Raw genomic sequence first — 23,453 nt, forward strand, 5'->3', positions numbered from 1 at the left:
GGAAAGAATATTATTCTATAGATGTCCTATAGATGTCTTTACATATTTTTTAATTTACTTGTCCTTATGTTTTGTTTTATAGCCTTCAACATTTTGTGCATATTTTAATAGTTATTTTAATGTCATCTGTGAATTCCATTGTTTCTAAGTGAAATGCTATTGACTGATTTTTTTCCTGAACATTTTCCTTCTTCTTTATGTACCTAGTGATTTTTACTTGTGTGCTGGATATTTTGTATTTTACTTTGTTGAGTGCCAAGTTTATTGTATTCTTTAAAAATATTGAATTTCACTTCAGCGGGTAATTACATTGCTTTCAGATAAGTTAGGTTTTTTTCTTTTTGAAGCTCATTTTTAGTCTTTTTAAAAGGTGGGACTGCAGTAAATTTTACTGAGGTTTTACCCTTCAGCAGGTGTCTCTACTCTGGCTGGTGGGAACTTAAATGATTCCTAGGCTTGTGTGAGCTCTGGTAATTGTTTGCTCTAAGTTTTTTTTTACAGTTGTTTTTTGCCCAGCCATGTGGAGTTTTACTTAGGCATGCATACATTCAAAGACTCAAGTGGACCCCTGTGAACATTTCTAGAGCGCTCCCTATTCATAGCTCCCATTTATCTGGTACACTATCTTGTAATTTCTGGCTGCCTTGAAATCTAATCTATGTCTCCTCAACTAAACAGTACTTTTGAGATCCCTTTGGATTTTTCCTCTTCTCACTGTAGTCCAGAAATCACCTCCAAGTAGAATTTGGGTAATTTTATGGCTTGTTTTGTTTGTTTCTCTTCTCTCAGGTATCATAGTTCTGTGCAACCTGTTGTTTCGTTTCATGTCTGTAAACAATTGTTCCATTTATTTTATCAATTTTCTAGTAGTTTACAGCAAAAAGATATGTCTGAACTCTGTTACTCTTTTATAGCCAGAAACAGAAATTACTGAGCTCCTTTCCTTAACTGAAAATTCATAGCGGACCTTTGCTGTTCTGAGGCTTTTCAGTCTATTCTTCTCTTGTTTAAGTTATAAGAACAGTTGACTTTTCAACCACTAAAAGACCCAAATTTCTAGCTTTTCTCTAATCCTTTCTATTTCTGCTTGCAAAACGATAAATTTCTTGTGTGAACTCACCTCTTTCTTAAATACATTGTTTTGAGCAACAAGGAACAATCCAGACAAATTAACATTCTGGCTCTTTCCAGTAGATTCTCCTTTCAGTAGACATTTAGTCTGCCTTACAAGTTATCGTAAATGCAGGTTTACAAAACATACAGCTATTGCCTAGCATGAATCCTCATATTTCTAACTTGGAATGTTTGTTTCTGTACTACCTAGTTCTGCTAAGCTAGGTTTTCATTTTGGCAGCTCTCTTCCTCACGGTACGACTGTTTGTAGTAATACACAGTAAGAAATTGACTGAAACATGTAATGGTGCAAACAGTAGAAAGGTCCATCTGGTTGGATTTTCCAGGTAGTGTGGTTTTTCTTGTCTGTGACGTCATTCAGCTACCCAGACACTTCCATTGTCATCCATGGGGGCTTATTATGGTTAGGTTCGGCAGGTGGAAGGCAAAAAAGCAGGCAGGAGGACAGGTGAGAAAAAATGTGTATCAAGCCCAGAAGTGATCACTTCTGCTCACATTCCACTGGTTAGAACCCAAGCACAGGCAGATTATAAGGGAGGTTGTAACTCAACTATAAGGGAGATTTGGAGATATAGTAAAGGGTATTCCAAGGAAGAAGAAGAAAATGTATTTAGGTAAACAAAAAGCAGAAAGATTTAAGTATATATGAATTCTTTTTCTTTTGTTTCTTCATTCCTTAGTCTGTTTTGGAGTTCAGATTCTCAATGAAAGAACTACTCTATACCTAAATTTTCTTATCTTTGGGGTAATTTTCCCTCCCTTCCCTCCCTTACTTCCTTTTTCCTTTTGCCCTTTCTCCTCTCCCTTCCTTCCACAAATATTAAATCTTTCAAGTACTTTGCTAGACTCTGTGCATATATTGGTGAACAAGATAGAGTCTCTGCTACCATAGCAACAGTAATTTTTATGGTTTCTATTATTAATATTTTAGCTAGTATCACTATCACATGTGATAATATTACTTGATGGCTTTGAAAATGAAAACTGTGCTATTCAGAAATGTTGGCAGTAACCAGAAAATAATGCTAATGGAAAACTTATAGGAAAAAAAGATTAAACTATTCCTGTTCATCACTGATTGCTTTCAGAAATAAAATATCCCCTAATCTTTGCCAAACAAAAAGAACAACATTTACTTCAGACCGCCCAAATCCCACCAAAACCCAAAACAAAAAAGTGCAGCAACTGAAGGACATACAATTTCTTAAGTCTGTATTTAATTCTGTATACATGTTTACACGAACTCTTCATTGATTTTGTTTTTCATTGCAGTTGTTTCACTGTACACTGTGTTCCAGATTACTTTTTTGGCAACTGCTAATATGGTTCATGGCTTGGTTTTGTCCCATTTCTTAACTAGATGAAACAACACATTCCTTATAATTTAGTTGTATATATGGAGAAATGGATGTGTTCTTATAGGAAAATCACTGTGCTGACAACAAACCTAGGTAACATGGTAGAGTGACATTATATTTCTTTTCTGGAATTTGTATTTCAATTCTTGTCTGAACCTAAGTAAAACAAATATGCTTATTTTTTCACTCATTTATTCATTTAATGAATAAACATTTATTGAGTTCCCACTCTGTGTTCTATATGGAATGTTTGGAATAGGTAAATTAGATATAGCCCTTTTTCTTAAAGAGTTCATGTTCTAGTGGGTGAGATAAACAAATAAGCAGATTTATAGGGTCATATAAGAATCATGATTTCAATATACATAGACAGCTCTGAGGGTGCAGAGAAAGCACTCCAAAGTTACACTTGGGGGAGACTGATTAAGGACTAGCAGGACAGCCTGGAAGCTATTTCAGTGCTGTGTAGGAGATGACCAAGAAAGAAGAGACGGGAAGGATATTTTGGGCTGAGGGGGATAGTGTTTCTTTAGTGAAAGAGCAAGAATGCATAGTCACATGGGGAATTGCAGCTCATTAGATATGACTGGAGCTTGGGCTTGGTTAGAGTGGGAGTAGCAGTAGAAACAAAGCTTGTGAGATCACAATTTTCATTCATTAAGTGTTTTAATGTACCAAGTACTTTACATGTATCATGTATTTTGATTGTATTTAATTAATAGATTTATTTTTAGAGCAATTTTTGATTCAGAGAAAATTGAGTGCAAAGTGTAGAGAGTTCCCATATATGTCCTGTTCTCACAAGCCTCCCCAACTACTTGACATCTCCACCAAAGGGGTGCATTTTTTCCAACTGATGAACCTTCCTTGACACAGCATTATCAACCAAGTCCATAGTTGACATTATGGTTCATTCTTGGTGGTGTACATTTGCTCGTTTTTGACAGATGTATTATATCGTATATCCACCATTATAAAATCATATAGAATAGTTTTCACTGCCTAAAAATCATCTGGGCTCCACCTTTTCATTCCTGTCTCCCCTAACCCTTGGCAACCACTAATCTTTTTACTGTCTCCCTAGTTTTGCCTTTTCCAGAGTGTCATATAGTTAGAATCATATACTATGTAGCCTTTTCAGACTGGCTTCTTGTACTTCTTATAATATGCATTTACATTTCCTTCATGTCTTTTCATGGCTTGATAGCTCATTTCTCTTTAACAGTGAATAATATGCCATTGTCTGGATATGCCATCATTCATTTATCTGTAGTCACTTACTGAAAGACACTTTGATTGCTTCCAAATTTGGCAATTAAAAGTAAAGCCATTATAAACATCTGTGTGCAAGTTTTTGCATGGCCATGTTTTCACCTCCTTTGGATAAACACCAAAGATTGCAATTACTGGATCACATGGTAAGAGTATGTTTGTTTTTTTAAAGTGCCAAATTATCTTCCAAAATGGCTCAACCATTTTTCATTCCCACCAGTGTGAATAAGAGTTCCTGATGCTCCACATCCTCTCCTGTATTTGGTGTTTTCAGTGTTCTGGATTTTGGCAATTCTTATAGGTGTGTAGAGGTAGCTCCCTATTGTTTTAATTGGCAATTCCCTAATGACATATGGAGCATCTTTTCATGTACATACTTGCCATCTCTTTATCTTCTGTGCTGAGGTGTGTGTTCAGGTGTTTCACCCATTTTTTTAACCAGATTGTTTTCTCCTGCCAGAAGCACAAGGAAATTTTTCTCAGATACTCCCTGTAAGAACCTGGTCAAGCTCCTGGAGGCAAAACTCACAAAAATATGGTTCTCCCCTGTGACTGGGTTCCCTGAAGTTTTTAACTCCCAGACTGTTCACACTGAGGTTCCTGCAGTTCATCAGTTACAGTTGTTTTTCTCCACAGGCATTGGTTCTTACAGAGTTTTCTGCTTGTGGCTTTCTGTTCCAAGTGTGATTCTCTGTATTCACCTGTCTATTTCTCCAAATATGGGATGGGAGAGTTTGCCCTGTGACCTCACTCCTGAGAAGGGTTGTTGATTTTTCAATTGTCCACTCATTAGGATACAGTGACAACTCCCAAGCTCCTTATGTGCCGTAGCAGAAACCAGAAATCCTGTTATTTAATTTTAAAACATAAGTTTGTTGTTTCTTCATTTTAATGATGAGTTAGAGTGAACATATAACTTACTCTTCTGCTTGAAGTCTTCTGAGAGTTAAAGAGGATTCTATTAATAATTATCCCATACATGAAATATAAACTGTGATAATGGTTACCCTATTGAATATGGGTTTACTTATTTATTTGAAATTTTATATAATAAGTAATATTTTGTGTGTGTGTATGGATATATTTTTCATGTTATGTTGGGAACTTCAATCCATAAATCAGTCATAGGATATTTACCTGATTAGTATGTGCCTATACCCCTGACTGTTTCAGTTTGATCTTTTTTTCCTGGAATGCCAGTCATTCACAAAATGGATCTGGGTCATTTCTTCAGATTAAAAAGCTTACTCCTTTCCTATTATTAACTCTTTTTTCTTTTGTTTTCTGGAAGGTTCCTAACTTCGTACTCCAAGCATTCTACTAACATTATTATTTCTGCTGTTACATTTTTAATAATGAGAATTTCTGTTGTTTGCTTTAAAGTTTCCTTTTATAACATTCTACTCTTGTTCCATGAATGCAATGACCTTACCTTTCTCTTTGAGGATATTAATGAAAATAATAAAGTTTTCTGTATTTTGTATTTTCTTTCTTTACTTCATGTTCTGATTTATGATGGTTATTTGCTTTGGTCTCATATTCGAGAATCTCCTTGGCTATATGTATTCATATTTTTTAATTGCAGTATTATTGATATACGATCTTATATTGTTTTCAAATGGACAACACAGTGGTTCAGCAGTTACCCATATTATTAAATCCTCACCCCCCTCTAGTGCTGTTGCTATCTCCCAACATAGAAAGATGTTACAGAATCATTCACTGTATTCTCTGTGCTGTACTACCATCACTGTGATCAACTTATGTTGTGATTGTGAATTACTGTGTCCCTTTATCTCCCTACTCTCCCCACCAACCCGCCCCAACCCCTTCCCCTTAATAACGACTAGTCACTTCTCAGTGTTTATGAGTCTACTACTATTTTGTTCCTTCTGTTATGCTTTGTTTTTACATTTCACAAATAAGTGAAATCATATGGTATTTGTCTTTCTCCATTTGGCTTATTTCACTTAGCATAATACCCTCTAGATCTATCCATAATGTTGCAAATGTAAGGGTTTCTTTTCTTTTTATGGCTGAATAATATTCTACTGTGCCTATGTACTGTATCTTCTTTATCCATTCATTTATTGATGCACATTTAGCTTGCTTCCATATCCTGGCTATTGTAAATAATGTGGTGATAAACATAGGGGTGCATATGTTTTTCAAATTAGGAATTTTTTCTTCAGTTAAATTCCTAGAAGTGGAATTCCTGGGTCAAATGGTATTTCTGTTTTTAGCTTTTTGAGGAACCTCCATACTGCTTTCCACAGCAGTTGCAACAATTCGCATTCCCACCAACAGTGTAGGAGGGTTCCCATTTCTCCACATCCTTGCCAATATTTGTTATTTTTTATCTTTCAGACAGTGGCCATTCTGACTGGTGTGAGGTGATATCTCATTGTGGTTTTGATTTGCATTTCCCTGATGATTAGCAATGTGGAGCAACTTTTTATGTGTCTGTTGGCATTGGTATTTCATCTTTGGAGAGATATTTGTTCAGGTTCTCTGCCCATTTTTCAATTGGGTTATTTGTTTTTTTGGTATTGAGGCATGTGAGTTCTTTATTTATTTTGGATATTAACCCCTTATCAGAGAGTCATTTATGAATATATTCTCTCATACTGTAGGATGCCTTTTTGTTCTACTTATGGTGTCGTTTGCTGTACAGAAGATTTTTAGTTTGATGTAGTCTCACTTGTTCATTTTTTATTTTGTTTCCCTTCCCCAAGGAGATGCATCCAGGAAAAAATTGCTCATACTTACATCCAATCCAAGAGATTTTTGCCTATGTTTTCTTCTAAGAGTTTTATGGTTTCATGACTTACATTCAGGTCTTTGATCCATTTTGAGTTTACTTTTGTGTATGGAATTAGGCAATAATGCAGTTTCATTCTCTTACATGTTGCTGTCTGGTGTTCCCAACACCAGTGATTGAACAGGCTGTCATTTCCTCATTGTATATTCATCATATATTAATTGACCATATATGTGTGGGTTTATATCTGGGCTCTCTGTTCTGTTCCATTGATTGATGGGTCTGTTCTTGTGCCAGTACCAAATTGTTTTGATTACTGTGACTTTGTAGTAGAGCTTGAAGTCAGGTGGCATAACCCCCAACTTTGTTTTTCTTTCTCAGGATTGCTTTGTCTATTTGGGCTCTTTTGTGGTTCTGTAGGAATTTTAGAACTATTTGTTTTAGTTCATTAAAAAATAATATTGATATTTTGATAGGGATTGCACTGAATTTGTAAATTGCTTTGAGCAGGATAGCCATTTTGACAATATTAATTCTTCCTATCTGTGACCATGGGATAAATATCCATTTATTGGTGTCTTCTTTAATTTCTCACACTAGTGTCATAGTTTTTAGAGTATAGTTTTTTCACCTCCTTGGTTAGGCTTATTCCTCATTGTTTTATTCTTTTTGATGCAATTGTAAATAGTGTTGTTTTCCTGATTTTCTGCTAGTTTGTTGTTTGTATGTAGGAATGCAACAGAAATCTGTGTATTAATTTTGTATCCTGCAACTTTGCTGAATCCAGTTATTAGTTCTAATGATTTTTGGTGGAGTCTTTAGGGTTTTCTGTGTATAATATCATGTCATGTGCAAACAGTGACAGGTTAACTTCTTCCTTACCAATCTGGATGGCTTTTATCTCTTTGTGTTGTCTGATTGCTGTGGCTTGGGCCTCCAGTACTATGTTAAATAAAAGTGGTGACAGTAGACATCCTTGTCTAGTTCCTGATCTTAGAGGAAAAGCTTTCAGCTTTTTACTATTACTTATGATGTTGGCTATGGGTTTGTCATATATGGCCTTTATCATGTTGAGGTATGTACCCTCCATACCCATTTTGTTGAGAGTTGTTATCATGAATGGATGTTGAATTTTGTCAAATGCTTTTTCAGTGTCTGTTGAGATGAGCATGTGGTTTTATCCTTTATTTTGTTAATGCGGTGTATGATGTTGATTTACAAATGTTGAACCATCCTTGTATCTGTGGAATAAACCAGACTTGTTCATAATGGATGATCTTTTTGATGTATTTTTAAATTCTGTTTGCTAAAATTTTGTTGAGTATTTTTGCATCTATGTTCATCAGGTATATTGGTCTATAATTTTCTTTTTTTTTGATGTCTTTGGCTTTGGTATTGGAGTTGTGCTGGCCACGTAGAATGAGTTTGGAAGTCTTCTCTTCTCCCTTTTGGAATACTTTAAGAAGAAGGGGTATTAGCTCTTCTTTAAATGTTTGGTAGGATTCAGCTGTGAAACCATCTGTACCAGCAATTTTATTTTGGGGAATTTTTAAATTACCAGTTCAGTATCATTGTTAATTGGTCTGTTCAGATTTTCTGTTTCTTCTTGGCCAATCTTGGAGAATTGCATTTTTCTAGGAATTTTTCTGTTTCTTCTAGGTTGTCCAATTTATTGGCATATAATTTTTCATAGTAGTCTCTAATAATTCTTTGTATTTTTGTGGTATTTGTTGTAACTATCCTTTCTTTGTTTCTGATTTTGTTTATTGTACACTCTCTTATTTTCTTGATAAGTCTGCCTAGGGGTTTATCTATTTTGTTTATTTTCTCAAAGAATCAGATCCTGGTTTCACTGATTTTTTTCTGTTGTTTTATTCTTCTCTATTTTATTTTTTTGTGTGCTCTGATCTTTATTATGTCCCTCTGTCTACCTACTTCAAGTTTCATTTAGTCTTCTTTTTCTGCTTTCTTTAATTTTGATTTTAGACAGTTTCTTTAGAATTGATCTTGTTTCTTAAGGTAGGCCTGTATTTCTTTGTACTTCCCTCTTAGAACTATCTTTACAAAGTCCCACAGATTTTGGTCTATTCCTAGGGATCCCTAGAATACAAGAATCCCTGTATTCCTTGACTTCTATTTTAACTTGTTAATTGATCTATTGATTATTTAGAAGTATGTTATTTAGCCTCCATGTGTTTGTGGGCTTTTTTGTTTTCTTTGTGTAATTCATTTCTAATTTCATACCATTGTGGACTGAGAAGCTGCTTCATACAATTTCAATCTTTCTTAATTTATTGAGGCTGTTTTTGTGGCCTAGGATGTGATCTATTCTGGAGAATATTCCATGTACATGTGAGAAAAATGTCTTTTCTGCTGCTTTTGGGTGGGATGTTCTGTAGATATCTGTTAAGTCCATTTGATACAATGCATTGTTCATTTTCTCTGTTTCCTTATTTATTTTCTGTATGGTCAATCTGTCTGTTTATCTGAGTGGTGTGTTAAAGTCTCCTAAAATGTATTGTTACAATCTATTTCCCATTTTAATTCAGTTAGTATTTGCTTTACATATTTAGGTGCTCCTATGATGGGTGCATAGATATTTATAATGGTTATATCCTCTTGCTTGTCTGACTCCTTTATCGTTATGTAAATGTCCTTCTTTCTCTCTTGTTACTTTCTTTGTTTTGAAATCAATTTTGTCTGATATAAGTACTGCTATTCCTGCTTTTTTCTTCCTATTATTTGCATGAATTATCTTTTTCCATCCCTTCACTATTAGTCTGTATATGCCTTTGTATTTGAAATGAGTCTCTTGTAGGCAACATATAGATGAGTCTTGTTTCTTTATCCATTCTGCCACTCTATGTCTTTTGAATGGTGCATTCAGTCCATTTACATTTCAGGTGATTATTGATAGGTATGCACTTACTGCCACTTTATTGTTTTCTGTTTGTTTTTATAGCTTCTCTCTGTTCCTTTATTCCTCTTTTATACTCTTCTCTTGTTATTTGATGGCTTTTGTCAGTGTTGTGATTGGACTTCTCTGTTTTTATTTTTTGTGTATCTATTACATGCTTCAGTTCTGTGGTTACCAAGATTCAAGGAGAGATTCCTGACTATGTAACAGTCTATATTAAGTTGCTGATTATTCTTTCAAACACAATCTATGAGTACTTTTTTCTTCTTCTTCCTTCTTCACACTTTATATATTAGATGTCATAATCTGAACTTCTTGTGTATCCCTTGAGTGATTTTGTGTATAATTTAGCTTCTTTTATTTTGTCTTAATTTCATACTTGCTTGGTAAGTAACTGATCTACTATATTTACTATCGGTTTATTTCCACTGGTGAAAGCTATTTAGCCTTAGGAACATTTCCATCTACAGCAGTCCCTTTAATATATCTTGTGATGCTTGTTTGGTTGTTGCCTTTGTTTGTCTGGAAATTGTTTAATCCCCCCTTCAAAACTGAATGATAATTTTGTTTGGTAAAGGATTCTGTTTTGAATGTCCTTCTGTTTCAGTACATTAAATATTTCATGCCACTCCCTTCTGGCCTGTAAGGTTTCTACTGAGAAGTGTGCTGATAGCCTGGTAGGGTTTCCTTTATCTCCCTCTGGCTGCTTTCAGCACTCTCTCATTATCCTTAATCTTTGCCATTTTAATTATTGTATGTCTTGGTGTTGTCTTCCTGGAGTCCTTTTGTTAGGGACTCTCTGTACTTCCATAACTTAAGTGTCTACTTCCTTCCCTTTATTGGGAAAAATTTCAACAATTATTTCCTCAAAGAAACTTTCTATCCCTTTGATTCTCTCTTCTCCTTCTGGTACTCCTATTATGTGCATATTATTTTGTTTGAATTTTTCACACAGCTTTCTTACCATTCTTTCATTCCTAGGGATCCCATTTTCCCTCTGTTCCTTGGTTTCATGGTGCTCCTGCTCTCTAATTTCAATTTCATTGGCCGTCTCCTCTATTTGCAGCAATCTGCTATTCATTCCCCCCTTTGCATGTTTCATTTCAGTTATGGTATTCTTCAGCTCTGAGTGACTCTTTTTCAGCTCTTCTATCTCTTTGTTGAAGTTCTCTCTGAGGTCTTTAATACTTTTCTGCAAATCAGTGAGCATATTTATGAATTTTACTTTGAAATATTTATCAAGCAGATTGTTGATCTCCATTTCATTTAGCCCTCAGTCTGGTGTCTGTCCTGTAGATTTGCATGGAACATATTCCTCTGCCTTCTCATTTTGTCAGGGTTTCTTTGTTTCTTCCTTTTATTGGATGTATCTGTCGTGCTTTCTGGCCTAGACAGCAATAATTTTATGAAGAAGGTATCCTCTGGTGCCCAGAAGCTCAAGAGTCTTTATTCTCCAGTGCCCAGTTCTACTTTACAGGAGCCCCTGTTGCTGTTGGTATGCAATGGGCATGGCCTCCTTTCTGTCTGTCTACTGGTAGTGGTCTGAGTCTGCTGTGCTGGCTGTTTGCTTCAGCCACCTTTGTGATCATAGCAGAAGCCTCTGCTGAGATCATTGTGGATGGGGCCACCCTCTGTCTTCCCTGCAGGGATGGCAGAATTTCAGGGTTAATGTGGTGGACAGGGCTGTTATGCAACTCTGGGGCAGGGCGGGTCATGCAGTATTGGGCTTGGATACTTATGGGGAGGAGGGAGTTCTTGGGACTGGCTCCTGCAGGCACCCCCCAGCACCCAGTTGGGGTGAAACAGGGCCAAGAAAGCTGTGAGAGTCTCCCTCTGCCTGCCAAGCAGCAAAATCTGATGCTGCAGTGGGCTGAGTAGGTTGGTTTATGTACAGTGTGTGCTGGCAGGCACCTCTTGGGCTGCATTGCAAATGAGGGAGAATGGAGCATGTGGGGCTCCTAAGAGTTCCCAACCCACTGGGCTGAGGGAGGTATCATGCACCTTCCATGTCTCCTGAGGAGAGAGCTTCATCCAACCCTCGTCCCTCTGGCAGCCCTCCTGAGGCTGCTGGCAAGACTTTCAAACTGCTGCCTCCACTTTGGGTCTCAGCAGGACCGCTGGAGCATGCCTGTACTCTGGAAGTGGTGTCTCAGCCTCCCAGTGTGTTCCAACTGTTCCTAGTGTCCAACCCTGCTAACCACCAGAACCCAGTGTAATGTGGACTTGAGCTTCTGGAGAAGACCTCTAGGGCCAGGTGTGCAGAGTTCCTGGGTGCCCATCCCCTACCTGCTCTGTTCCTCTTTCTCCCATCTGTGGGCTGGGGTTGGGGGAGGGCTTGGGTCCCACTCGATTGCAGCTCTGCCACTCTACCCTTTTCTGCGTGGTCTTTTCTTCTTTCCCAGGTGTAGGTGGTCTGTTTTGCAGTCCTCAGGTCGTTTTCAGGTTTAGTTGTATTTACTGCAGTTTCTTCCTTTATGTATTGTTGCGGGAGGTTTCTACCTTGCCTTCCTACTCCTCCATCTTTTTTCAGCTCTCTCCCTATCCATTCATATTTAACAGTGAAATATTAACAGGTGATTGGAAGCTTTATGTGGATGTCCTTGACTTACTGAATGATAGGCATCACACTAGGATGATTTAGTGGGATGTTTTGATTGGAATTCCATTGAATTTCAGTAACTGTATTTCCTTCTTGTAATTTCCCCAGAGTTGTTCCAGTCTCCTGCTTGGGGGTGTAGTCTGCTAGCCAGCTTTTCTTTGAAGTCAACTTAGAGATCTGGATGGTGGAAGGGCAGCCCTGCCAGTCAGTAAGCAGAATTTCACTTCAACACCTGATACCCCTAAATAATACTCAGGTGCCCATGAGTTCAGAGTTTTTCCATAGTTCAGTCTTTCTATAGACTAAACCTGTACTCTCCTGCCAGGCTCAGCCAGGGCAGCAACTAATTATGTTATCCCTGGAATTCTGACTGCTTTCATCCAGTGCTCCTGTTTTCGGCCTCAGCTGCCACTACTGCTCTCCACTATTTTCAGAGCTATTTGTCTCCCAGGTCCTGGACCTTTCTGAGATGCTGTGACATAAATTATTCAGCTTTTGGGCTTCTCCTATTGTTGGCTTTCTTAGATTCGATTTTCCTCTTTCTCTGGTCTGGTAAGTTAGTTAGCAGTCATCTTGCTGGTTTTCCAGTTTCAGAATTTTTTGCAATCCTATCCCATTTTCTTTGACCTTCTAGGTTTAAACCTTTTTTATATTTTAAATTCTTCTTTCTATTAAAAGCAGTATATTGGTTAAAAGCATGCACCCTGGAACCAAGCTGGTTGGACTTACCTTCTGTATGACTTGGGAAAGTTATTTAATCTCTGCCTCATTTTCCTCATCTTAAAAAAATGGTAATAGTACTTTTCAGGATTAAATGATTTTTTCAAGACATGTAAAGCATATGAAACCATAGCTGGCTTAATAAATATTAGCCCTTATTCTTTTAGAGTGGTTTCAGGTAGAAGATAAAGGTTTGTGTTCAGTTAATCATGTTTAACTGTAAGTTCAAAGTTACACTAAGCAAATATTGTTTATTCTATCTAACAAAGGAAGCAAAGGACAAATACAGTGTGTCTGATGTGTCTCATAAAATGTATAGATTTTTACATTATTTTATTACTGAAAGGAACCTTGGAGGTTATGGTTTCCAACTCTGTTTTACAGATGAGGAAATTTAAGACACAGTGTTAAATGGTTTGTGTTGAGACTAGAAGCCAAGCCTCAGAATTTCTAGTTCAGTCTTCTTTCTATTAAGTCATATTTCCTTTTCTAAGAAACATTGAATGATGTGAGACTTACAAGTTTATTTTTTTCTGGTGACACTATCTTATACCTAATTTTATTCTTTTTATGTATTGATCAAATGTTCAAGACTCGGTCAATAATAAGCTCTGATTTATGACACATTCTCATCATTGGTCTGTGTGTAATCTATTTTTTTTGTTTCTAATAATGTAATACATAAAAAAATTTAAATCATTCATATGTTTGCAGTACCTAGGAGGAAAATTTAAATGTATAAATCTTTCCATGGATGCTACAAAAATAAGCTCATGTATTTAAAAGTATTTTGGTGATGCAGCTAGTTGTTTTTTTCTCTGTTGAAGTGAAAGTAATCTTCTGGGTGGGTGGTTTTGCAACTCTCCACCTCATCCCATTGGAATTCACCAGAGGGGGGTAGTGGATTGGAAAATGAACTACAACAGGGAAAAACAGGAAAAGGACCAGGAATATTAGTGTTTTACACTTAACATTGAGGCATATATGTTTCTGAAACTTGTTAGTCTCCTGCAAACTGTGTAATGTTGGGTTTGTTTGTGATGCAGGTCTAAGAACCATTGGAGTCATCACCAAACTGGATCTTATGGATGAAGGAACGGATGCCAGGGATGTTTTAGAGAACAAGCTCCTGCCTCTTCGCAGGGGTAATGTACTGTGTCCTACACAGGACTTCCTTTGATGATGTGGCATAGAAGCCACTGGGGAATCAATGGGAGGCTTGGTTTTAATGCCTCCACACTTGTGAGGAATGGATTTATGATTAATTGTACTTTTTATGGAATGGTAGAGTGTTCCCAAATAATGTATTAACAATGGTCCAAAGGGAGAACTAGTTCCTAAAATAACAGGAATGAGAAAACAGGAAAAGGAAGGGGTTTGAAGGGAGCATATTAATATTCCCCATAGACTGCATATATATATCTGTATATATATACTGCTCTATTTTAAGTCTGACTTACTTACTCACTGTATAACAAAATGCTAAGAGATACACCATATTAAAATGTACAGAACTTTTAAGGGCAAAAGACATTATTGTGTTAATGCTAAAAATATTATCACTAGATAAATCAGTGAGTCTTTGTTAAGTACTAATGTTCCAAGTTGAGTTTTGTAAAGGGATCCATTCTTTAGGTTTTAAAAATGATTTTGCCTTTCTTATTCAGCCACTTGGAGAGTCTTGAAATCTCCCCAGAACAGATAACAGAAAGTGTCCCAAACCCCATAGGTGTGTGTTTTCTTTCAGGTTACGTGGGGGTGGTAAACAGAAGCCAGAAGGACATAGATGGGAAGAAGGACATTAAAGCTGCCATGCTGGCAGAAAGGAAATTCTTTCTCTCACACCCGGCTTACAGACATATTGCTGACCGGATGGGGACCCCACACCTGCAGAAGGTCCTTAATCAGGTAAAAATGTTTTTTCAAGCAACGATTATGAAATATGTGGTGTGGAACTCATATTTCTTATTTTTATACCCATTTTTTCCAAAATAAAATGTTCAGCTTAAAAGACAGGAATTTAAAAAATCAATATGAATACTTAGATCCACACTGCCACATTCTCGGTGAGGTGTCATTGGCACATCCAAGAGAAGTCAGGGAGATGATCTGATACATATACTCACAGCAAAATTAAGTCTGGTCTGTAGGTAACCCATTGGCAGTCTCAGGGATCTGGAGATTTACTGAAGCCAGGGATGGAATAAGATTGTCTTTGAAGAGAGCAGACTGACAGAGAAGAGTCCTAGGACTCAGATTTGAGGACTATCTATATTCAGGGTAAGGTGGAAGAGGATGACTTGGCAAAGGAGATAGAGAAGGAATGTCCAGAAAGCTTAGGAGAAAAATGAGAGGAGCTGGAGTCACAAAAGTCACAGAAAGAAGTGTTTCAGAAAGCTAAGAGTGGTGCACAGTATTGCTTTGCTTTTGAGATTTCTGAGAAGCAAAAGGTAGATACCAAGTGTTTTTATTATTTACAACTTGTATAGCATTCAGGTGGCTACTGGTTTCTTGGGGTTACTGTTACTCTTAGATTCGGGGGCTATCTCTTGTGATATTGCTCCTGGGAATACAGTCTTCCCCATGATAGCAATACATGCTGGGGAGTGACATAATAAGTCATAACTGTGGGCAAGAGTATGATATAGTTATGAAGTATTCATAAATAACTATAGATTTAGTGAATAGGTATTTTCAAGTAACCCCAGATAGACCTAAAAATGATTTAAAATGGTTTCTTAAGACAGGTCGGATGTATTTATTCTCCTTACTTTTTATGTATTATTGTTTTTTCTGCATTTCTGTGAGGTTTTCATTCTCCTCTTGATCCAAGTTCATTACTTACACAATTCAAGAAGATTACTGTTTTTTCTTTTAATTCAGACTTTTCCTTAACTGCATTGTAACTAAAGAACATAAGGAAGAGAGCTAACCAATTTGGGTTTATATCTGACCTTTATTCTTAATTAATCATGTGCTCTGAAACAATCTCTTAGAGAATTTTTCATTGTACTGAGTTTGAGGTGCCAGCATATGATTTCAATGGAAATGCCAAGCAGATGGTTAGGTAGAGAAATCAATAGCAGAGAGTTTTCCCTTGACCAGCCATAGAGCTTTTTATATGCAGCCTGGTGGAGGCATAAGCCAGTGACCAATCACAGGTGGACTGGGGCCCAGAGGTGGAGGCAAGAGGAAGCACCTGCCTCAGCTGCAGAATGGACAGGAAGCTAACAGCTGGCTGGTACCTCTGAGCCCCACCAGTGTGGTGTAAACTGTTTGGTCCTGAGAGCATCAGGCAGAACCTGTAACTCTCCACTTCCTTCATTTCTACCACATTCTAACATAAGGTCCTTTCTGCAAGGTAGGTTATCTGATAAATAAGATTTATTGATGCTAAGCCATCATTAGGCAGTTCATTAGTAACATTAACTGCATTTTTAACAGGCGTTCACAGACATAACAAGATAGCTCAAGCAAGCGACTCTAATTGCAGGGATTTTAAGCATGGCTTTTTAGGGCCATGGAGGAGACAGTCCTTCTCTCTGCCCCCCTACACAGTCCATCTCAAGTGTGCATCTCATTTCTAAAGCTTTGAATGATTAGGAGAACAGCAAAGGCTGATTTTTGTCTCATATTTATCTGTTATATCACATGTATGATTTTGTTTTGTTTAATTTAGCAACTTACCAACCACATTCGAGATACCCTCCCAAACTTCAGGAACAAGCTACAGGGACAGTTGCTCTCCATAGAACACGAAGTGGAAGCCTACAAAAACTTCAAGCCGGAAGACCCCACCAGGAAGACCAAAGCTTTGCTGCAGTGAGTACCTTTTCCTTCCCTTCTTCAATTTTAAACTAATTTCTTCAGTTTGCTTTTGCCTTAGTCTGTGATGTCATTTTCTAGGTTTAACAGAAGCAAGTAAAGTATATGAGGCTTTGTCTATGTTACACAATGAGCCTTGAACCTTTACATCTTAAGGAATAACTGTTGATCTAATTCTGTTATTATAAGTTTAACCAATTGTCCAACCCCATGCCCAATTCCATTGTGCTTTTATAGTTGGATTCAATAAGTGAGTAAAACCAGTAGTGATAACACAGCATGGAATTTTATGCTTTGTCTTTATAAGTGGGCAAAGCTCCTGTTGAAAATGTCATCTGTATTGTATGTATGTATGTCGACTGTAACTACTGGTGTCATTTGTACTTGTTATCTCTTAATTTCAATCATTTCTTATGATCTGTATGCATTTTTCAGTGGAATGAGAACCAATGATTTGATGATAAAATATAGACAATAAGGCCACATTTATAAATTTCTTTTTCCTTCTTGGTAATAATTTTAAGGTATCCCTTTAAAAACACAAACATGAGAACCGCCAGGTTTCTTTACTCTTCATGATCTTCCCATTTTATCCTTGGGTTATGAGGTTTATCCCTGAGGGTTTTGGGAAGGATAGCGAGTTGTTAGAGAATTACCAGCTCCTTATATCTTTTACCTTTATTTCCTTTTTTTGGCCCCTTCCGGCCTCATCTACCCTTTTATGCCTGTGCTGCAACTTGCCTCAGGTCCTCTCAACCAGAAGACCCCTGCCCAACTTGCATTCCAGAACATCTGAAGTCTATCTCCAAAGATAATGCTTGCCACCTCTTAGGGCCCCCTTTTCCTTCTGCAGTCTTGCAATCAAAATATCCTTAATTTGGCATATAAAAGATACAATGTAATTCATTTTTTATAGGGAGATTCTAAATGGTCACATTATTTAAGTAACATCTTAAATACATCATCTAATGTTCCCCCATTTAAAAATACCCTAAGATCATACAGAGGAAATTTTTTTTTTTTTTGGATTCAACTCTCCTCGGTTACCTTTCCTTTGTATTCTCTCCTTTGATTTAAGGTCCTATAAAAACTCTTCCCTTTACAGAGAAAGGAAAGCTATTTCTGTTTAAGCCTTAGGTCATCCTCTTAACATACATCTGAAACTATAATCCTTTCAAAGATTGGGTCTTGCCTTTGTGACTCTACTAGACTCAGATTAGAGAATTTCTCACATCTAGACTCTTCCCTTTAGGGGGCCAATCAGCTTCTTCCTCCTTCCCTCTTTCTCTCCCTCCCTCCCTCCCTTTCTGCCTGCCTGCATTCTTGCCTTCCTCTCATCATTTTGTGTATTCTGCTTGCTGTCTGGTCCTGTGCTATATACTGAAGAGTCAACGGTGAAAAGTTTTGGCCTCAAGAAGAGGCCACAGTAGAGCAGGGGAAACAGAGGCATATATATATATATGCCTATATATATATAGGCAACCAACTGTGTTAAAGTCTGACAGATGCTGTTATTGTTAATTATAAAATGTTAAGCCCAGATGAGGGAGCCATTACATGTGAGCAAGGATGTGAGTGCACAGAGAAAAAGATACTTGAATCAGACCCTGAAGTATGGGAGGAGTTTTTCAGGTGGAAGAAGGAAAGTAAAGAATAGTGTGAATGTTGGTACAGCTTGTTCTAGTGGGCTGGGTGGCTGGTGTGTAGGGTGTGGGGAAAGGAGTGGCTGGAGGCAAATTTTCTAAAATTTCCCAGGATCAGTGCATATTTTCAGATGTTTCCATGTTAGATTAACATCAACATATGCATAAACCTAGCTACATCCAATTATTTTCTAGATTTTCTGGCGTAAATAATATGCAGTTACTTTTAATTCATTTAAGAGTTTGATGAAAGAGAATAAAACCTGCAAGTTTTGGATGGTTTGAATTTTTTCCTCTTAGATTTTGAATTTGAAAGTAGTTCCAGTATGTCAGAATTAGTTTCTAAACTTGGTAACCACAAGTGGAAGCAGTTATTTTTTCCCTATATGTCTTAGTAATTTTTCTTACTAATTGCCTTAAGGTAATTCATTCCTTCACTGAACTTACTTGAATACCTCTCATATATTGAGCAGGGGGAGTTAAATAAAACACATGGCCCTGGCCCTGAGGACAGAGACTAATAGACAAGCAGTGTGATGCACTGTGTTTAGCGGTGTGGTGGAAACGTGCTGGGAGAGTAGAGGATGGCCTTCATCTGGGTGGTAGTCAGTCAGGAGTGGTGGTGGGAAGAGCCGTGGGCCATGGAATGTTTCCTGGAAAAACTGATGCTTGAACTGAGTCTTGAAGGACAGATGTAAATTAGTCAGGCAAAGAAGCAAGGGGCAGAGAAAATAGTATACTGAGCAGATGTGAAGACAAGTGTAGGAGCCCAGAGACATGGTGCATGGAGGTATCTGTAAATAACTGCCCTACTGTTGTCTTGGAAGGTGAGTATGGAGTAGTAGCAAGAGCTGGGCATCCGGGGCAGACCATGGTGGATCTTGGCTGATGGGTTAAGGAGTTTTAATTTTATTATCTAGCCTTTGAAAAACAAGGCTGGAGCTAGCTGTAGAGGGGCATGAGGGTCACAGATTTGCGTGGTTATGGCAGAGAAAGGTTTGTGATGCTGGGGACAGGGAAGAGAGTAGCTCATGAAGCCAGAGGATATGTAGCTGGAGCAGTTGGAGCCCTAGGTGAGTGTCACGTCATGGAAGTGTGGTTCATTTTGACTCTTCCATGTAAAGTTTCATTGTTTAACTTTAGTTCCTAAGTTAAGTGTTTTAAAATACCATTTTATGTTTGCAACTAAATGCATTTAAGAATACATATACATTTAATGACACATTTAAATGTATTTTTAATTGTCTAAAATAAACCTTAATAACATGTATTTGATGTAATTACATTTTCAGTGTTGACTAGACTGCAATTTTAGTTCTGCCAGTAGGTGCCACTAAAAACATCAGAAAAAGGGTTCTCAGGGATAACCATAGTAAATTAACAAGAGAAATGCAAAGCTTGTAATTCTAACTGGAATTTATTTCTCTTTCACAACTATAGAATGGTTCAGCAATTTGCCGTGGACTTTGAGAAGAGGATAGAGGGGTCAGGGGATCAGGTGGACACCCTGGAGCTCTCAGGGGGTGCTAAGATCAACCGCATTTTCCATGAACGTTTCCCTTTTGAGATAGTAAAGGTTTGTACCGAATACTATTCTTTCCCCCCTTGTTTCACTTCTTTTCCATATTCTGTTCTAGGTAACTGTCCGTAAAATGATAAGTGTTGGTGTGCGATTAAGATAATATTTTGAACAAAAGCCTCCATACTCAGGCCATGAAATTTGTCAGGGAAATATATTCTTACTGATAGTTTTGATTTTGTTTAATGTGCTCTAACGACACTTCAAAGTATTTCAACAAATACTAATTGACTTCCCATGCTGTTTATTTGTTGTCTAATTAATTTAAAAATATTTCTGGTGCACCTAGTCTTTTCCAAAGTTCTAGGTGCCAGTAGTCAAGATAGAGACACATGTCTGGTGGGGAAGGACAGAAAATAATAGATGAAGTAAGAAAATATTGAGTGTTATTATGCAACACATTGGATGAGCTGTTCAGGCTGGGTCTCTCTGAGTAGGGAATATTTAGAATACGACCACAATGGCATGAAGAGGTCAGCTGTAAGGACATGAGGTAGTTCATGGAAAGCAGCCCTAAAGTAGACACCTAGTAAAGGTGAGGAAACAGATGAGGCTGGTGCAGAGCGGATGAATGCGAGAGAGGTATAGAATGAGTAAAAGGAAGGGTGCTCCCCGTTTATGCAGGGCTTTCTAGATTGTAGTGAGATATTTACCTTTAACGATGGGAAGTGAGGAGATCTGATAGATCATTTTAAAAGAACACCCTGTGGGCTAGATTGTAAAGGGTAAGAGCTGATTCAGGGAGACAAATGAACTAAACAGGAGGGCCAGAGTGAGGGGGATCCACTTCCTGTGGGACCTGAAGCTTACATAATTTGGGGGTGGCGCTCTTTTGCAGACAAAATTATAAACGCACAATTAGGCACAGTGTCTTGGAAGGGGGTTAGGCAAGGGAAAAGCCCAGAAACTTGAACTTTACTAGCTTCTTAATAAAAACACCTTGGAAGAGAAGACGGAGAGAAGAGAATAGATTTGTGATTTTGGAGGTAGGGTCCATAGGCTTGGATTGATATTGGGGATGCAAGAAAGAGAAGATTCACGGTGATTACAAAGGTTTTGACTTGCACAGCTGAGCAAGTGTTAGTGCCCATTAGATGAAGGAAACTAAGGGATACTGAGTTTGAAATACTCTGTAGGCAGCTAAGTAGTTTTAGGGGCTATGCTTGTTTGCCTCCTATTGAGAGGTGAGAATTATGTCTTGGTGGGTGTGGGAGGCACATGGGTAAATAGAGTTTCTTTAAAATGTGCTGAGTAAATGGTAAACTTGAGCATGGGGTGCTGTGGAAACACAGCTCCCAGACCTGAATCCCAGCATAAGTGTGTAAGGAGCCTGATTCTGAGCTGAGTTTAGAAGGATAAGCAACTAATTGTGGGGGGCATGGGAGGATGTTCCAGAGGGAAAAAGAGGAATGGTAAAGGCTGAGCTGTGGAACCAACCACACGGTGTGGGGAGGGAACTAAGACAACTCATCTTTGTATGGCAGAATGTGTGAGGGGAAAATGGATAGAACTGTGAGGCTGGAGTGGCCAAATCTCAGAAATCAGGGCCCGACCCAATGTTCTCTTGATATCCTTTCCATGTCTAAGGTCTATGACACTTTGCTTCTCCTTCCAAACAAATTTAAGTTATTTAGAACTTCTGGGAAACTTTTATACAGCAATCTATCCTGTGTTGGATTGACAAAATATTAGTAATTTCCTCTTATAAGGAGGCCTTGAACTCAGGTGGTTAAAATGGCCAGGGAGAAAATATAGCCATTGTTAATCTCAGCACAGCTGGACCACTACTGCACATCAAGTGACACTCTTATTTATGCATTTGTCTGTGAATATATTTACTAAGAGAATGTAGAATTTTATATTTCAAATAAATGGTAAAATTTCTGTCCAGAAGGAATGCTTTTTGCATAGCCCTCCTTAACTACAGTACAGTTAAAATCCACTGCGCTAAAACTTCCAGAAATTCCCAGTGTTCTATGTTGCCTTGAACTTTCTATAAACAGATGTTTTGACCATCTGGGTTTAGGTCAGGAAAGACATGAGTATCCATTTATTAATAACTAAGTCAAGTTATTCTCACTCTTTAATATTCAACAATATTATTATCCAAAGGAATTAAGTGTCATAACTGTGGCTCATTTTGCATCTGCAGATGGAGTTCAATGAGAAAGAACTGCGGAGAGAAATAAGCTATGCAATCAAAAACATACATGGTATCAGGCAAGTAATTCACATTTTCCTTGTTTTCAGTTCAAGCTACTAAAAGAAAATTAATTTATGAGTGGCTAGTAAAGTAGTCTCTTCATCATCTGAACAGAGTAGATTACAGAGGTGGGAGTAAGGAGTAGGAAATCCTCGTTTGGGTTTAATAGTAATTTCCTGTATTGTCATACTGAGTTTTTTTCAATTATAAAAACAAAAACACTCTCTGCACTCCCAGCAATGGGCTCTGCATAGTCAGGGATTTACCAGAGAGCAAGACCTTGCTGTCCAGAGCCTTCCATTCTAAGGAGGGAGGCCTGGCATACTCATAAGTAATCATTATTTACACAGAGACAGGACAGATTAATCTTGGCTGGAGTTGTGGAGCAAGGTTGGGAAGATTAATGAAGGTGATTACTTCTGAGTCGAGCCTTGCCTGTTTAGGGAACAAGAATGATTTCAACGTACACACATGTGCTTGCGTGGGGGTAGGTGTGTGAGGATGGGGTGAGTAGCAGTGTAATGAAATATGAGAGGATGGAGATTATTGAGGCTGGAGGATAAAAGAAAGGGCTTAAAGTGGAAGGAAGGAGGAGGGTGAGCAAAGACATCACTGTGGTCAAGTACAGCTTGTGTCCTGGAGCAGCAGGGAGTCATGCATTTTGACTGGTGTCAGAAGTGGAGACAGGAGAGCAGAGAAACACGAGGCTGGAGTGGAACTTGTGCCTGAATTTACCCTTTTATAAAGTGGGATTGTTCTCATTTACTCACTTTAAAAAACTCTGATAAGAAAAAAAATTCAAAGCACACATTTATTGAATTCATGTAAAGAAGGCTAAACAGAATTAAATGGTGGTATATGTTAAATTGAGGTGTCCTGAATTCAAGGTAATAAAACTTAGGTGGCCTACTTCACAGATTATCTCCTCTGAAGGGTGTCCCCTGTCTGTTGGCAGCTGTACTTCAGTTTGTGTCACAGGGCCAGGTTGAGATGGTTTTGGAAACAAAGCCTGAGAGGGCAAGCTGCACACTGAGTGTGCGTGTGATGAGTGATTTTCCAAAGGAGTTATGAAATTTGAATTATTATTATTTTAAAATTTAGACAATCTCTTCTGTAAGCCTCAGTTAGTATGGGTAAATAAGCATTCACAAAGTGAAAAGGAGAAAACATCTATATAACCCATCAAATATTTTTCTTACTGTTAACAGCATTTCTAAGTTCCATATTAATTCTATTCCCTCTCCCTCACATCCAGAATATATTTAGCATACAAAACTAGGTCTTGCTCTAGAGCTGGACAGAACTAGAATTGAAACATGTCAATCTGATAAATGGAGTGGAACCAAATCACATTTTGGGGTGATAAAGTATTTTTACTTAACTAAATGCAGTTCTCTTACTTGGCTTTTAAAAGTCCTTACCAGATATATTTTGTTGACTGT

At 37.7% G+C, this 23,453-nt stretch overlaps 1 protein-coding gene across 4 annotated transcripts in view; it reads left to right on the forward strand.

Annotated features, from left to right (window-relative positions):
- The window catches only part of DNM3 (dynamin 3), a 546,077-nt gene that overhangs the window by 165,018 nt on the left and 357,606 nt on the right, over positions 1–23,453 (forward strand). For all 4 annotated transcript variants that reach the window (XM_073216760.1, XM_073216763.1, XM_073216762.1 and 1 more), the window contains exons 5-9: positions 13,808–13,906; positions 14,509–14,669; positions 16,441–16,583; positions 19,670–19,805; positions 21,961–22,028. In XM_073216760.1, coding sequence (XP_073072861.1) covers positions 13,808–13,906; positions 14,509–14,669; positions 16,441–16,583; positions 19,670–19,805; positions 21,961–22,028 — 607 coding nt within the window. The remainder of the gene's footprint in view (positions 1–13,807; positions 13,907–14,508; positions 14,670–16,440; positions 16,584–19,669; positions 19,806–21,960; positions 22,029–23,453) is intronic.

The sequence above is a fragment of the Manis javanica genome, chromosome 11 (assembly GCF_040802235.1).
Source record: "Manis javanica isolate MJ-LG chromosome 11, MJ_LKY, whole genome shotgun sequence".
In the NCBI taxonomy this organism is placed as follows: Eukaryota; Metazoa; Chordata; class Mammalia; order Pholidota; family Manidae; genus Manis; species Manis javanica.